This window comes from Rhinolophus sinicus, linkage group LG13, assembly GCF_036562045.2.
Source record: "Rhinolophus sinicus isolate RSC01 linkage group LG13, ASM3656204v1, whole genome shotgun sequence".
Taxonomy (NCBI): domain Eukaryota; kingdom Metazoa; phylum Chordata; class Mammalia; order Chiroptera; family Rhinolophidae; genus Rhinolophus; species Rhinolophus sinicus.
Genome location: NC_133762.1, coordinates 4284695 through 4301380, shown reverse-complemented (window position 1 = coordinate 4301380; position 16686 = coordinate 4284695). Strand labels below are relative to the sequence as shown.

The following is a 16686-nucleotide window of genomic DNA, read 5'->3' as shown; positions in this document are numbered from 1 at the left end:
CAACCAAGTCGCCCCACCCCCCACCTCCACCCACCCCGGACCTGGTTTACGGCTCTAGGCTCAGGCTCTAGTGCGGCCGCTGATTGGCTGCTGAAGGCTTGGTCCATCCCAGTGACCCCAAAGTGCTGGAGGGAGGGGGCGGGGGTGGCCCAGTGCAAAGTGCATCCCGAAAGCCCCCTACCTGGATCCCCCGCGGCTGACACTTCGGACCCTTTACGACCCTGGACCTCGCTGCTCCGAGACCTCCCGTGTTACCCGGTAGCTGGGAGCCTCCGGCCCAGAGCGCGGCAGCCCCCTGCTCCGAGCCCTCAGACCCGGACTGCCCCCCCCACCCGAGCCGGGACTTCCTCCCTGCACCCCTGCCCCGAGGCTGCCCCGCGGCCAGGACTGCCTCCCCGCGTCTGCTCAGCTGTCTGGATGCTCGCGGGGTTGGGGCCGTGAGGCACCGAGGAGGGTCAGCAACACCCGTGTCCGGCCCTGCTTTGGGGTGCTTCTTCAATGGAGAAGTTGGTGCGTGTGGAGGAGGCTGAAAGGAAGAAGAGAAGCAGCAGCTGAGGAGACAGGTAAAGTCAGTTATGTTCCCCGAGGGGAAGGAGGCTGGCTGGGAGGGAGGAGAATCACTGCTTCTTCCTGCCTGCCTGTACCACTCTCTTCCTCTGCTCCCCCTTCCTCAAAGCCCCCTCCTCCCCGCCCCACGGCCACTGCACCACTCACAGGTTTCTGATTTCCAGGTTTGAGTTGGCTAGAGGAGTCTAGAGAGCAGGAGGAGGTCTGCCCACCCGCCGGAGAAGTAGAAGAGAGCTGCTGACCATCATTCTCTATAAAGGTAACAAGTCAGCCCTTCCCTCCCCCGTTGTTTATTCTTGGCCCCTACCTCATTAAGCCGCGCTCTGTTTTCAGGGCGGTTACCTGGGCATGCAACCCTTTCCTGGCCCCCTGTTTCTCAGCAAAAACAAAAACGCTGCCTTCTCTCTGATTCTTAACATTTTAATAACTTCTCAACCCCCAAAACGTATTTTCTTCCTTTCTGTTTGTATAGTGTTTCCGTGTTTTGCATTATCTTTTGGTACACTGCACCATTTACCCTGCTCTGAGACTTAGAGACCTTTTTGTAGCCCCCCCTCCTTTACTCTCATAGGAATTCCTCATTCCTTCTTAATTGCTTGTTAATTCTAAATAACTCTGCTTTTTAATTAAACCACAGTTTTCTGTTTTCCCCTTAATCCTTTCTGTCACCTTTCCTCTACCGCCATCAGAAAATCTTTTGAGTTCCCTGACTGACAAAGGGTTTGGTAGAGGAAGGTACAGTAATGACATGAAATTTATGAGTTTCGGAAAATAATATGACTTTTTCATAGTGGAAAGTGAATCTGATCGTATGAAAGTAGTAGTCTCCCCTGAAGCACTTATGTGTAATTAACGCTTCAGGCTTTTGTGTGTTTCAATATGACAGATGTGGATGGGCGTTGAAACTGTTACAAAAAGATAAATAGTATGTTGCAGCTCAGATTTTCTAGAAAAACTTATAAAACTTTACATAATATCTTGTTAATCATTTGACATTCAAGAATTTAAAAACAAAGGAATGTTTCAGTGTGTTTAGAACCTAAGGCTTTCTCTTTGCACTCTTCGTAAATAAGATTTCTCATTTCAAACCCCTTACAGAGAATTTGTTAGATTGAAATGTAAGCATCTAATTCGTGTGATCACATTTCTGCTACTGTATGTTGTTGCTGCCTCTGAAAATACACTAAAGGTAAGTTTAGGACATTCGTGTAATTTCCTAAAGAGGGGATATTATCAGGGAAATTATATGAGTTAATTCAGAAATTAGCCAAGTGAATGACTTCTAACATCCAGTAACATGAGTATAAAGCGACTTGTTAATCTCAGAGTTATTTTAATATCTCAGATTGTTTAGGGAATTTTAGGTACAAAGACGTACTTAAAATAGCAGAAGTTGTTAGGAAATCTTAGATTTACTCTGTTCCTCTGGTCTTCCTGCCTTCCGTAAAAAGAAATTAACGTCTTCCATGATGCTTCTAATTGTCAAGACATAGTTAAAGATACTTTTAGGGGGCCCTGAGGGCTTGTATATTCTTGAGACCTGAAACCAGATAACCAAAGGAGAGCGTATGCCACTGAAAGGGGTTTAAAATGAGTATCTACCAGTGGCTGTCCCACAGTGAATTATAGGCCGGCATTGATAAGTGTATATAGGGTCCACTTCATCTCAATAAAAGCGAGGCTGAAGTCTATAAAGTTAAAGGCAAATTTCATTATTTCAGTATGTGACTCATCCAAATGCAGCCTAATTATTAGGGCTTTTAAAAAATGCTAAAATATTTGAAGTGCGTTTTGAAGGTAAAAGCGAAGTATGTATTTTCTATTCAGTCCTTCTTCATTAAATATTTTGTCTGCTTTAGATTTCCTTCTAGTATATTTTCCTTTCTGCGAGGTATTATCACCTGAGATGATAAGGGCGTGGGTCTGTGGTGAGTCAAGCATATAAAGAGAGGGAACTGCGTTCCCCCAGCCAATTCATTCTCATTGCTTAAATGATAGTTCATTGATCCTCTCAGGTTTTCCTGAGATTAGGGAATACATATATAAGTTGTCAGTATCTGTTTCCAATATTAGCATGAGTAAGAATAGCTGGTCTCGGTTATGCCAAACATTTGAAATATTTAATTTGGGTACTTATTTACCAACATGGCCAGTTAGGTGGTTTATATTTTTCAACCTGGCACTTAACTTTGTGTTAATTCTATTGCCAGCCACCTGGTATTGAAAGCCAAAAAAAAAAAAAAAGTCAAACCACCTGATGTATTTGATAACCAAATACAGATTTATAATTACATAGGGAACATAACTGATTTTAATTGAAGATAGCATTTTGAATGTGCTATGGCCAATATTTATTTTATTTATACCTTAAGTGATGTGGTTCACAATTGCTTACTATTAGGACATGAACAGTATTTTGTTACATTTAACTTTGGTAACACAGAAGTACATACTATCCCTAAAATGTCTAAAGTCAGATAAAGTTTATATCAGCATATCTAATAACCCGCCTTTCAGCCTTTCATTTCATTCTCAGCTGACGGCATTCCCTAAGTAGAATGGTCATCTCCTTTCTTGCAAACTTTCCAGGCACATGAGGCTGCTAAGATGGTAATGCCACACATGGGTTAGTAAGATAATAGCTACAAGACCCCATCATTTATAATACTTGAGACTTAAACTTTGAGTTGGGTCTGGATAAGTGCATTGTAAAATTTCCTTTACTGCCTCACCCCCACTTCATGAAAATTATTGGTTTTTCTGCTGGAACTTAGGAGAGTTATAGATAAATTGTGCATGATAATAAATCCTTGTGTTCTGTGGAGGGAGGCTCAGGAATTGGGAGGAGATATGAACACCCTTACTTGTTTTGGAAAAGAAACATTATGCTGACTATGTTGAGAGATGCGAAAATAACACTTCTTTATTTTGGGTTTCAGGCTCTTGGTCATATAAGCAGAACTCATCAACATATATTTCAGCTATGTTGCACACTTAGGCCTTGTAGTATTTCTGCATCTCTCTGCCCTTTTAGGACTTGAGTCATGGGTAGGTTTTTTTCCCTCAGATCCAATATCCTTGGAGCTGCTGATTTTATTTCCTTACCAGCCTGTATCTCTGTTTACTCTGCAAAGAAATACTTTTTTTTTTTTTTTTTTTTGAGTAGCAAGCTGTTATCTTGTTTCTAGCTTGTGTGAAATCTGAAAGCACTGTTCTAATTTGTATCACTTAATCAAAAAATGTGTGGACTTTTAGTGAAAATCACATGCAAAAAAGCCATGAATGACTAATGTCTGCCAAGGCAAATTGGGGACATGTGGGCAAATTTGAGGAAAGTTATGTAATTTTAGACAGGTCTCAATATATTTTGTTTTATAGTTATTTTATTCACTCCGTTCTGTGGATTTAGACTTCTTTTAATTACGTGAAGTAAGAAGTTTTGGTTTTCACTTAATGAAGTTTACTTGGCATCTATGTATGGAAATTAGATGGTCACATTTCATTCCTAAATTTGTATTAGTCGTTTCTAATATGGTTGACAATTTAAAAGCTTAGAGGCCTAGGTTATTCTCTTTTGCCCCCCATCACCCCCCAAAAAAATAGAAAAGATGAATTCATAAAATTTAAACACAGTATTAACATTGGGCCATAAAGTCTCATATAAAAAGGATATACATTGGGAAAGTGGCTCGTTTTGATGTAAAATTCTGAAATCTTGTTGGTATGGTTTTTTTTTCTTTTCTGACTGAAACCCGGAATGGAATTTCTAAAGATTGCACCGAGAGTTTTAGTCATTCTGAGTCATTATTAATGTCAAACAACTTACATTGTACAGATATTTATTTAGAAACTTGCCTCTTTCATCATATTCTTTTATTTTATAGGTGACTTTTGTTAGCTATCAGATTTTCAGACTTGCACCCCTTCAGGAGAAACAGACTTTTTTCCATTCTCATTTCTGGACTTCCGCTGTGGTTTTTAATAGATACCTTTACCACTGAGTATTGTATTTACTTCTTAAGTTCAATATGCTTTTCTTTCCCTTTGTTTATACATATGTGGATAGCTGTACTTTATTAAGTGCAAACTCTTACAAAATAGCACCAAGATAAGATTAATTACTTGCCTGATGATTTGGACTATTAGGATATTTGGTAATAAGTCATTGTCCTTTATCATTTAAAGGATGCAGCTGGCAGGGATTGTGTGTGTAAGGTGTATGTGTCTGCGTGTTTTTTCTTGTGAAGATTGATGCAGGTAAAGAGTGCTTTTTTTGTTTAAATCTGGTTCTTACTTATAGCACTTGGCACTGTCAGGAAAGAGAAAAATGACCTAACATTTCTAGGATTATTTGATTCCTTTTAAGTATGCAGGAGTCTCTGTTGAAGTTCTACCCAGAGGTAGTACCAGCGCCAGACATGCCAGGTCCTCTGTAGGACCTGCGTGGGTCCGACTGACGTAGCTGAGGTTATCCCAAGGAGGTTATCACAAGTTACTGTCCTTTGTCATCTTTCTTATCGAGAGAAATAATTGAGTCACTTCATCTTTGAACATAAAGCCTTTGCTTGATTTTGTTAATAATACCATTTCCTGTTCTCCTCAACCCCACCTCGCATGTCCTCGTGGCTGCTCTCCCCCCTGCCTCCGTGGAAGTGGTGATGGGTGGATGCAAGGCAGTGAGAAGAACAAGGATTCTTAAAGGCTTGAAATCATGGAGGGAGGGTCGCCTCCCCCTTCCTGAGAGGCAGGGTGTGCTGAGAACACACTCAGAAGTAAGGCATCCAGTGATGGTCCCTGTGAAATGTAGGTGTAACTCACCTGGAAAAAAATCATGTTCATTTGTGGAAATGCTGGAGGCTCATCATGAAAGACATTGGTTTGTACTTTTTAAATATTTTACTTTGGTATAGATTTCAATTTACAGAAAAATTGCAAAGATCGTACAGAATTCTCATATCCTCCATACCCCAGTTCTTCCTGTTCACATCATACATTAATAGATACATTTGTCACAGTGAATGAACCAGTAATGAACATTAGTCGTAACTGAACTCCATACTGTATTCAGAATTCCTCAGCTGTTACCTAACATCCCTCTTCTGTTCCAGGATCCCTTCCAGGCTGCCATATTGCCCTTAGCCATCTTATCTCCGTAGGCTCTTCTTGGCTGTGACAGTCTTCCTTGTTTTTGGTGACCTTGACATTTTAAGGAGTCCTGGTCAGGTATTGTGTAGAATGTCCCTTGATTGCAATTTGTCCACTATTTTTCTCATGATAAGACGGGGGTTCTATCACATCATATACTAACAACATGACTTGGCACTATTAATATTCACCGTGACCTGGCTGAGGCGGTGTTTTCCAGGTCTCTGACGTAAAGTTGTTCTTTCCCATACATTCCTTCCTGTCCTCCATGGAGGGAAGTCACTATGGGAGCCCCATAGGGGTGGGCTATGATCCACCTTCTTGAGGGGCGAGAATTTACACCAATTATTTGGAATTCTGCACAGGAGATTTGTGTCTTCTCTACGCCACCCCCCAACCCCCATCATTCATTGATTCAGGCAGGTATTTATCCTATACTTTGGGTTAGAATCCAGTAGTACTTTACCTTGTGCAAATGGTTCCGTCTTGGCTATTGAGAGCGCTTTTTCTTGGCTCCTGTGTCCCTTTGACTTACCCCTGTCGTTCCACTTTTCTTGGAGCACTTCCTTCCTTTGTGGCACCGCAAGATGCTCCAGGCTCATCTCGGATGTTTCCTGCCTTCAATCTTAGCCTCAGCTGTTTGTGTGAGGATAGTACTGAATTTTTGACAGCCTGCATTGTATTGGTTGGTGCAGAAGTAATTGTGTTTTTGCAATTATTTTTAACCTTTTAAACTGTAATTACTTTTGGGCGTTGTTCGTCTCACGTCTAATTCACAAGCTTAAAAGTCATGGGCATGGGCAGGGTTTTAAATATTGTTCCCAAGTGCATGTTGGCAAAGTCTTTGACCTTCCGTGAAGAAGTTTAACTAGGAAAAATAGAGTGTGAAAAGAGGAAAGTGTCAAAGTGGACTAGACTGATTCCGATTGGTTGAAAATTCTGGCGGGCAGCCAGCAGTACCTGTGACTGCCACTTTTCTCTGTAGCACATCAGCTCGCCAGGTGGCCCAACCTTTCCTTGTCTAGGTGACAAAGGGCTTTAGCACACCCACCCCACCGGGGTGGAGGAGCAGTTCTCCCAATGAGTAATTCCCAGAGTGATCCTGGTATAATGTGTGGAAAACACGTTGCGTGTCTTCTTAGCCTTAGTGGAATTCACAGACCTACGTAGGATTTAATTGACCTGGAGAAGGATCCCTTTACTTTTACTTGTGCGGGAACTTTTTCTGCATTCATATAAGGAAGCTGGCAAAACTATGGTTAATCTTTTACCTCGTGTAGTGTACGCATTAAAGGCATAACAATTTCAAAATGATGAGCATGATACCTTTTGGATATACGAAACACCAGCGTTTAAAGACATAATCTCCTTTTAGTTGTTATAGATTCTGTTTTTGCTCTGGCCACCTACTGTATTGTATGCACACATTTTCTCATTTTAGTTCTGTTTAGAAAAAGCAAGTGACCAACAGTGTCAGTTAAAAAGTAATTCAAATGGTGCAAGTCTGAAAATATATTCTGAAGTAGAGCAAAAAGGACAATGTGTGCTTGCGTCCAAATTCCAGATGTGAGTTCTTTTCTTTTCTTTTTTTTTCCAAAAAACTACTTTTTTAGAAAAAAAAAAAAATTTCCTGAAAATAAATCCTGTTTTATACCTTGGAGGTAAGTGTAAGTATCAAGATCACTTCCTCTAAGCCTTGATCTGAGCTCTTCCTCTGCCATGTAAGTTTATTGGAAAGTGCTGAAATTTAAGCTCATCCAAAGACAGACTGTGCAGTCACTTCATGACATTTTGGAGTTAGTTATCAAAGAAACTGGATTTCCTTAAAGAGATGGTCTTTGCTACATACCCACCATCAGGTTCCAGAGCCATCTTGGCAGGTAGGAGCAAGCAGACTCTGGTAAACATCTACAAAGAGAAGAGGGAGCCAGGTGATACATTCTCTGCTCAAAACCAAGCCTTGTCCTGGAAGGAAAATTTAGACCATCCATCCTGGAGCCAGCTGGGCCAGGTTTAGCCAGCTGGACCCCTGTTCTTTCACTCACTAGCTCTGTGATGTCAGTTACTTCATTTAACCTCTCTGGGCCTCAGTTACCTCCTCCCTAAAAATGGGCACAATAGCAGGGTTTTGTGAGAACATGAAAAAAAAAAAAAAGGTAGACTATGCAGGCAGGTATGATTCTTTACGAATCTTTATTATTTCTAGGCGTTTTCCCACGGTTGTTATTGCATTTGTTTTTAGGGTAAGAAAGCTGATACGTGCCATAATCTGGATACACTCTCCCCACAATGCTGTATGTGCACAATGGTTATTAGGCAATCCACCTGTCAGGAGAAGGGACATTCTTCTATAAGGTAAGTGACCGAGGTCATTGGTCATCTGTGCTGCTCTGGGGAAAACCCATTTTTATGATTCTCCTTCAACTCAGCTAATATATACTGAACACAGCGCCTGCTAAATGAAAAGCTAGGTTTTGCTTGATATTGCGTGAATCTTTTTCTTGCATAATAGACCTGATATAAGTGCCAAGATAAGCATCCCCTTTAAAAAAAAAAATTTGTTGAAGATGATCGATTTGAGCATATAGTTAGTAATTTCCATTAATTCTTCTAATGGTCTTCGACATCTTGAAATGCTAATAATAAGCAAAAAGGATTCCAAAAGAATCTGATTCCAAAAGGATTCTTGGTTTTAAAATTTCTAAGACAAGAGATTTAACTTTAGTTTCAGTTAAAAAAAGTAATTAAGTAAAGAGATGGGTAGCAGTTTGTTTGTTTGTTTGTGTTTATTTAGAAAACAAATTGTCAGGAAATTTCTCATTCCCCAGTTTTCTCTGAGGAAATATCTCTTTGTAGCAGTAGCCTGATATTTTTAAGTGACATTACTTAGTAGTGATACTTATGAGTAGATAATAACCATTTTCTCTGCACAAAACTTAGGCTATTTGATTATACTCTGACGCTGTGATGGAATGACCTGTTAGGCTTAAATTTACCTCTGTACCATCTATAATGAGAAGTTTTACAAGATAAATTATTATTGGTAACAAGATTATCCCAAGATGTCTAACCTACATATGAGACCAAAATGTCTTTAAAGGACTTTATCACATAATTTTTTTTTATTTTTATTTTTAGAAATGGAAGCCTGCTAATTAAAAGATGAGTCTAATCTAGACCTTAAAATTAGCCCACATGGAATGGCTTCCTAGAAGAACGTTAGTTTCTGTATGTCTTTGTAAGCTTAAGAATGCACTAAAAATGTTTTTGTATACATGCATATAAGATGGGGCTTCACCAGTTCTATTTGGACTTTTCGTATTTGCATGAACGAGATCTCATTTTATTTTGAGTTTGAGTACACACTTTTGTGACCTATTAGAGAGTGAGAATTCAATATAGTACTTTTCCTTTAAACTAATTTTTTTCATGTGGTTAAAGAACAGGTTGTTTAGACTCTTGCAGTTTTTAAATATTTTGTATGATCTTGATACTATGAATATTTATAGAGTAAAACTTCTAGCAAACTGAAATAGAAACAAAGTAAAAGTGATGTGGCAGAAAAAGAGTAGTAAATCTTGCATCAAATAACACAAAAGTGAGGAGATAAAAAGAGAAACTGAAATAAACAAAAGGAAGTAAATATCAGGGGTGCCAAAAAAATGTATACAAGTGGACACTTTGGTCAGCGTTGCTCAAGCAGTAGTTCGCCGTCATGAGAAGTGTCTGGATGCTGATGGGAACCACTTTGAGCACCTCTTGTCATTGCAGAAGTCAAACGTGACTTGTATTTATCTTTTGTTACCGGTATATAGTATTACAATTTTAATACAGTTTTCCTTTCTTAAAATGTGTATACATTTTTTCGGCACCCTCTGTATAATCTACACATGCGATCTATTTTACATAACTCCGCCCATTTCCCATTCCCCCAACCTACCCCACTGTGGGCTTAAATAAAATATTGTTGCAATACTTGAGGAACCCAGCCTAAAGGTTCTGTACTTTTTTTTAAACTGCTTCTCATAATTCAAGGTCTTTAGTCTTTGTAGTCTATGAGTTGTCCATTTGATACTCCATATTTACTCACTGATCAGTGATGGAATCCTTGACTGGTTTATAACTTACGTCTCCATGTGCGTCAAGTAAATCTGAACTCCTAAGTTGAGTCCTCATCTGACCCCTCTGTTGTCTGCTATTTTCTAGCTGCCTAACATCACTCCCCATTTTACCCAAAAGCACGCTGTTCAGTTCATAGGATGTCTGCTATGACTTTTCAAAAGGCTGCAGAAGAAACTGCCTGCTTGCAGCCATGGAGGGCTCTATGCCTGGCTTTCTTTTTGAAGTTAGGGAAATTCCCAAAAGTTCTGATCGTAACAGATCTGTGTTACTTAATGGTCGTGGTATGAACTGTCGTCACCCAGGTTCCCGTGATTTGATGGAAAATTCTGTGGTCTTGAATGGGCACCCTGTCGGGAGCCACGTATCCTAAATTTCATATCTTCTACCTACCCTTAAAGGCTGATCCCTGTGACCTAATGAATCCTTTGTAAAAAGCGGACTCAGCTAGGATGTTACACCACCATTGTCGAAGGAACCCTGAGCTCCAGGAAGAGTTACAGATTCAGGCTGCCGTGGCTGCCGGGGATGTCCACACAGTACGGAAGATGCTAGAACAAGGCTATTCTCCAAATGGCCGGGATGCTAATGGATGGACCCTACTCCATTTCTCTGCAGCGAGAGGAAAGGAAAGATGTGTTCGAGTATTTCTGGAACACGGAGGTGAGTTTCCTAGGAGCAGATCTTTTCTTTCCAAGGAGGAACTTAAAATGAAATTATATATAGTTCAAAATATAGGTGTGCATGTGTATATCATTCTTAATGCTTCTCTTTTGTTTTATTTTCTCTCCTGTGTGGAGACGTGTGAGAATAATGCTGAGTTTCGTTTAATACCAGGTTGTGGAAAAGACCAGTTTGGTGAATGTGCTTTTTTCCCCCTGTAAGTATGGTTTGTATACAGCCAGCTTTTCCCAAGGTTATTTCAACTGAACGTAGCCCTTCTTCAGGCTATCTAAAAGTGGCCGCTGTGATACCCACAATAAGAGAATTGCACACATTTCCCCTGTTGATAATTGCTCAAGCAGACAGACCTAGCACAGGTCTTTCATGATACTCAACCTTTTGAATTTACCACCATTTAAAAAAAAAGGTTGGATGCTTTCTTTTATTACTGTTTTAGAGGACTAGTCTTTTCCAGAATTGGACATCGTTTCTAGGTCTCCTGCAGGCAGATCAGTTATCCGTGATCTAATTTTGTATAAATATATGGAGTTGGAAACTACATTTGACATTTTGTTTTTGCTTCAAAAAACTGTCCATTGCCGTATTTGGTAATTCTCATGATTAATAATAACTAATAATTGTCCCAAACCAATATGCATTTTCCTCCAGTTGAATTTCCGCTTCTTTTATTTTCCGAAAGATGGACTATATGTATTTTATCATGTGTACCCATATTCCCTTTGTTAATTAAGGTGTAAAACAGCTTAGTTGGGACCCAGATTTTACATGTGCCATTCTAGGGCCTGCGTTGCTCGTGAACGGCGTTTGTTTTCGTTTCTAAGGTGTACATGGGTTACCAAACTAGTCAAGTTTGCAGATGTACTCGATGTACAGAAAATGGGAGACGTCCCACAGCTCTCCTGAGGTTCATAGTAATTTTGTGAAGACAGGAATATGAAGGGTATCAGCCTGGACTAATTGTAAGGCAGCACTAAACCTCGAGTAGCTGTTGTCACACATCCCAGGGGCCCTGAAATAAGAACAATAATCTTGAAATCGTTGGCTGTTGACAGGACATAGCCATTCCCTGGCCTGTGCCTTCCTTGTAACTGTCCTCCAGCCCTCCCTGCCTCTTGCTCGTACCTCATTTCTCCCTAAAACTTGAAAATGTCAGGTCTTCAATCTATGTAAGAAGAATGCCAGTAGAAAGATCTGAAAAAAAAAATGCAATAAAATAAAAGGTGGGTGTAGGATCAGAACACTTAAAATTCTGGAAGTGCTTAGTAAACTTAAGATGAAGATCAGAGTTCCCATTTTTTTATGCTACCTACTCCTGTTCCTTTCTGTTTCTTCCAGCCTTGCTTTTAAAAACAATTAATTTAGAAAAGTTCAATTACTCAGGTTAACATATGATTTTGTCTCCTGTAAACAAATTAAACAAAATTTCAAATCAGTTACAAATAAAGCCAAAGCCCCCTTTGGCTCATTTCTGCCCCGGCTCAGAAGTAACCATGGGTATGAGTTTGGTTTGGTCCTTATCCTCCCAGGTCATTTCTAATCCTACTACACGTACTCATAAAAAATGTCAGCTTGTGTGTGGCTTAAGAACATAAATTATTTGGTATTATGCTGCTACTGTTTTTTGCTCCACTATATAACTTAAAGATTTTTTTAATATTAGGGGTTGGCAGTTTTCTGTAAAAGGCCAGATAGTAAATATTTTAGGTTTTGCAAGCCCTACTGTTTCTGTTGTAACTACTCACCTCTGCTCTTCTGGTGTGAAAGCAGCCAGAGACAAGGTGTGAATGAACGTGGCCCCGTGCCGATAAAACTTTATTTATATACACTGGTGCAGGGCCACACTTTGCTGAACCCCGTTCATTCTCTCTATAGATATTTATCTTGATGTCAATATCATTATAGATAATATGGGAAATTGTATCTGCCCACCTCCTATTATACCCCCAAACCAGTTCTGGATAAAGACCTAAATGCCACAGAACTTTTTAGAAGAAAATAGAGGCAAATAATGACCCCACAGTATGTACAAGACACAAAAGGCACAAACCATGAGGCAAAAGAACAATAAAAGGCATTCCCAGGTACAGTCTCGTATTTTTTCCCATGAAGGTAGCCGACATCCTTCCTTCTGTCTTCATTGCTCTGTCCTGCCTGCTCAGATGCGAAGTTTTCATACCTGCATGGTCCCATCAGTTTCGCTGTCTGGTGGTGGGGCCCTGGGTCCTAATTACTCTTACCCTGTAATCTGTTTCGACATCCGGTGGGACAAATCTCCTCAATCTCCACGTTCTTGAAGGACGTCTTGGCTATTCTTAGCCCATTACACATCCCTATAAACTTTTAAAACAACAAAAGGAGATATTTGGGGAAGCCCCCCATTTGTTCTTGGGTAGCACCTTGGACTTTCTCCTGTTCCCCTGTGGAGTAAGACATTTTGGGAGTACTGTTTTCTAGCGTGTGCTCCGTCAGTTGGGGAATATTACTAGGAGAGCAGACCTCTTCCTTCCCCCGCCCTTGACCACATGCGACGGCGCTGAGACATGCTCTGTATTGCTCTCAGCCTGGCTTCCGGTCTCTAGGCCAGTGCCTCCAGCTGCCTGCCCAGCCTCTCCATGCTCATGGCTCCCAGCATAGCACGAGCTGGGTGCTTTCCCGCCAAATCTAGAAACCGTTCTTGATACTTTCTTCCTCACCTCCAAGACCATCCACCACTGCTAAGTCTTGTTGATTCTGCCGCCTGAATAGTGGTCAGATCTTCTCACTTCTTTTCCTTGGAGGCAGCGCCCCACCTTTGGGCAAGGAAACCTCGATCCTCTCCAGGACTGTTATGAGGGTCTCCTTCCTCTGTGCTTCCAGTCTCCACTTAGTGTGATCTGTTTAAAATGAAAACATTTCCTTTTTAAAATCCATCAGTGGTTCCGCATTTCTGTTCGGATCACATTTGAAGTCGCTACCTGCAATGTCTGACTCCTCTTACCTTTCCTGCTTCATTTTTGAGCAGCAGCCCCTCTGCGTTCTTTCACATTCGCCGAGCTCGGGCTTTGGCCTGGGACCTGCCTGGGTCGCTCTCTGCTCACCTCACCGCGGCCCGTGGTACCCAGCTCACACCTATTTCTCCTTCAGCTCTCGCTCACTGCCTCCCCAGGGAAATCTCCTCTACTTTCCAGATTCAGTCACATCCCTGTTACAAGGATACTGTTCTCTGTACATTTTTATTGCAGTACCTGAATTATTTTTGTAATGTTCTGTTTAATGTCTGTATCTCCAGTTAGTCCGAAGCTTTGTAAGAGTAAACTCATATCTGTTTTGTTCCCAATAAGAGAGAGAGAACACCAGTTGTATCTAAGATAATTGTTCCCCAGCTTTAAAGAGACAAGACCAATTCTTTCATTACAAAATATCGATTAAAAATTAGCCAGCCTTCTGGTGGGATTAAAACAAGTACCTGAAATTCATCATACTTGCTTTTTTCCTAAAACCACCATTTCTTTAGGAGCTTACAAACCTCCAGTCAGATTGGCCCCCTCCCATTAATAAGCGCATTTTGTGATGACGGACTTCAAGGTGAAATGAACTCACGGATTCAAATATGGGAAAGCGAATGAAATAACCCACAGGAAACAGGGTTCATTCTCTCTCTCTCTCTCTCTCTCTCTCTCTCTCTCTCTCTCTCTCTCTCTGTGTCTCTCTCTAGAGAGAATTCATATCGATAGTTAGAAGAGGTGGCCCATCGGTCCTATATAAATCACTTATTAACATTTATATATTCAGCAAATACTTATTGAGCATGTAACACCTGCCAGACAAGAGAGAACTAGGAAGGCCTGTCCGAAAGCTTTGGAATAGTTCAGGCAAGAGGTGCCAGTGGCTCCATCGAGATAGCATGGGTGTGTTGAGAAATGGTAAGATTCTGGATGTAGTTAAAAGTGGAGCCCACAGGATTTGCTGATAGAATGGAGGTGAAAGTGAAAGACACCAAGAGTAACTGAGGTTTGGGGCCTGAGGATCAGGAAGAGAAGAGTTGCCATTTATTGAGCGGGAAGAGGAAAGTTAGCCAAGTGCCATTTTAAAAAACGGGACTTAGATGTTTAATACAAGCCACATGCCTGACAAGAAACTCTTTATCTGAAGTAGATTAAAGGATCTGATCTCACCACTGTTAAATCTATACACCAGCGCAGTAAAACTACCCATCAGTGATCGCACAGAGTTGACAGAACTGTGACCGTGCTGGGGTGACAGTGATGTGACCAGAGACGGAGGCCTGGTCGGACAACAGCTACATGAAGCCATTCTTGCTGCCTCTTATGGGAGAAATCTAGTTTCATTGAGAAAAGGACCAGGTTTGACTCTCTCACTTAACCTAACCCTATGCTGTCCATAGCATGTGGCTACTTAGCATTTAAATTAAACGAAAAATTCAGTTGCCATCACACTAACCATGTTTCAAGTGCTGAGTCGCCACCTGTGACTAGCAGCCACCATATTAGATCTCAGATATAAAACCCTGGCCTGTGCAGATAAATGACATTTTGCTGCCTTACTTTTAAACATCCCGCTTCAAAATGATGACGACTTAGGGTTTTATAATGTCGAAAAATATTAGTGTTTCTAAACACACATGTGATGCATGTAATTGTATCTCCGTACAAGTTACGGTAACCTTTCCGACCAGGTTAGTGTGCTGTTGGCATTACGGCGAAGAGTCTCTATGATAAGAGTAGGCATTATAAGAAACCCATTATTATTATTATCCTCATTTTCCCATGTTGAATCTTTTTAAAGACACTAAAACCATGTTGGGTATTTTAAGAAAGTAACATTCAAGACTCTGTCTTAGAGCCTTGATTTGTCTTCAGATTCAGTATTTATGCAGACCCACCCAGAAGGCGGTCAGCCGAAGCTCTAGCTGGTAAGTCCGTAAAGCAAATTACCAGAGGAACCTGAGAAAAGTATTTTAGGTCTTCTCTTGATACAGTAGGAAAATCCTCTTGGTGAAACACATGAAAGTAAGCGAGAGAGGTGAGGAATTAAGCAAAGAAATCCATAGCAGAGTAGTAAGAAACTATTTTCAGCTCTTCAAAAATGAAAGATTTGGGAAATGAGAATCCCAGATGTGATGAAACAGGGACATTGATTATAGGAATTTTTGAAAACGCTGTGGAAAGCGGTTTAGCCGTATGTATTAGACCCTTAGAAATGGGGGATCTTTTGTCCAATAAATCTACTTCTATTAATTCTTCCAAGGTAGCAGTCTTGAGCACGGGAATTAATTTCTGTATGAAAATTTTATCCCTCAATATATATGTAATTTTAAAAATGGAGGTAATTCTAAGTGCCCAAATATAGAGAAAAGGTTAAGTAATTAGTCTATGATTACAATTATGTATAATTTTTCTAAACATGTAGAAGAAAAGCTGAAAGTCTATCATCAATGTTGACAGTAGTAATTAGGGAATGCTGTTTTTTGCCTTTCCACTTTTCTAAACTTTCAGTTTTTCATTAATGAAAAAGTATTAAATCTGGGGGTCTGGGGGAAATACTGTTTGGAAACATCATACCATCTGACTTCCCAGCTCTTTATTCTGTGGTGAATTATTAGCAAAGTTTTAGGTATTTGACTAGATTTCCCCCCCCTCTATGTTTGTTGCTTTTCTTTCCTATATAATACTTAATAACACAATGCATAACTGTGTTTTAGATCTTGAAACAGTGCCTGTGTAACTTAGCTAATTGCATTTGGTGCTTTCCAAAACTTTTTAAAAGAATAATCACATGTATGGTACACACTATACACAACTATGGTACAGTTCACTCTACATATATTTCGTAAATGTGTATGTATACGTACGTATGCTATATACTAGGTACAGTACATACATATTAGTAGGGTGCAGTTCTTACATTTTGCAAAATCTGACTTTCCTGCTTTTAGGATTTTGTAACGTCCAAAGTGTTTGACCTTTAAACACAATGGAAAACATATGAGGTGGAATCATAACATATGGTCAATGTTTAAATAAAAAAAAATAATTTATTACAGTAAAAGACACATTGCCATTAATGCCCCTCCAAATACCCTCCCTCAGTTTGAACACACTTATCCCATCGTTCTTGCCACTTTCTGAAGCAGTTCTGGAAGTCCTCTTTTGTGAGTGTCTTTAGTTGCAC

General features: G+C 40.3%; 1 protein-coding gene across 3 annotated transcripts in view; it reads left to right on the top strand.

Annotated features, from left to right (window-relative positions):
* Positions 1-65: 65 nt before the first annotated feature.
* ASB7 (ankyrin repeat and SOCS box containing 7) overlaps positions 66-16686 on the top strand; it is a 38512-nt gene continuing 21891 nt past the window's right edge. The window contains exons 1-6 of one of the 3 annotated variants that reach the window (XM_019726634.2): positions 66-563; positions 732-826; positions 1666-1756; positions 5221-5443; positions 7955-8067; positions 10233-10494. In XM_019726634.2, coding sequence (XP_019582193.1) covers positions 10284-10494 — 211 coding nt within the window. In that variant the 5' untranslated portion in view covers positions 66-563; positions 732-826; positions 1666-1756; ... (1 more) ...; positions 7955-8067; positions 10233-10283. The remainder of the gene's footprint in view (positions 564-731; positions 827-1665; positions 1757-5220; positions 5444-7954; positions 8068-10232; positions 10495-16686) is intronic. The other 2 variants (XM_019726633.2, XM_019726632.2) reach the window with 2 other exon arrangements.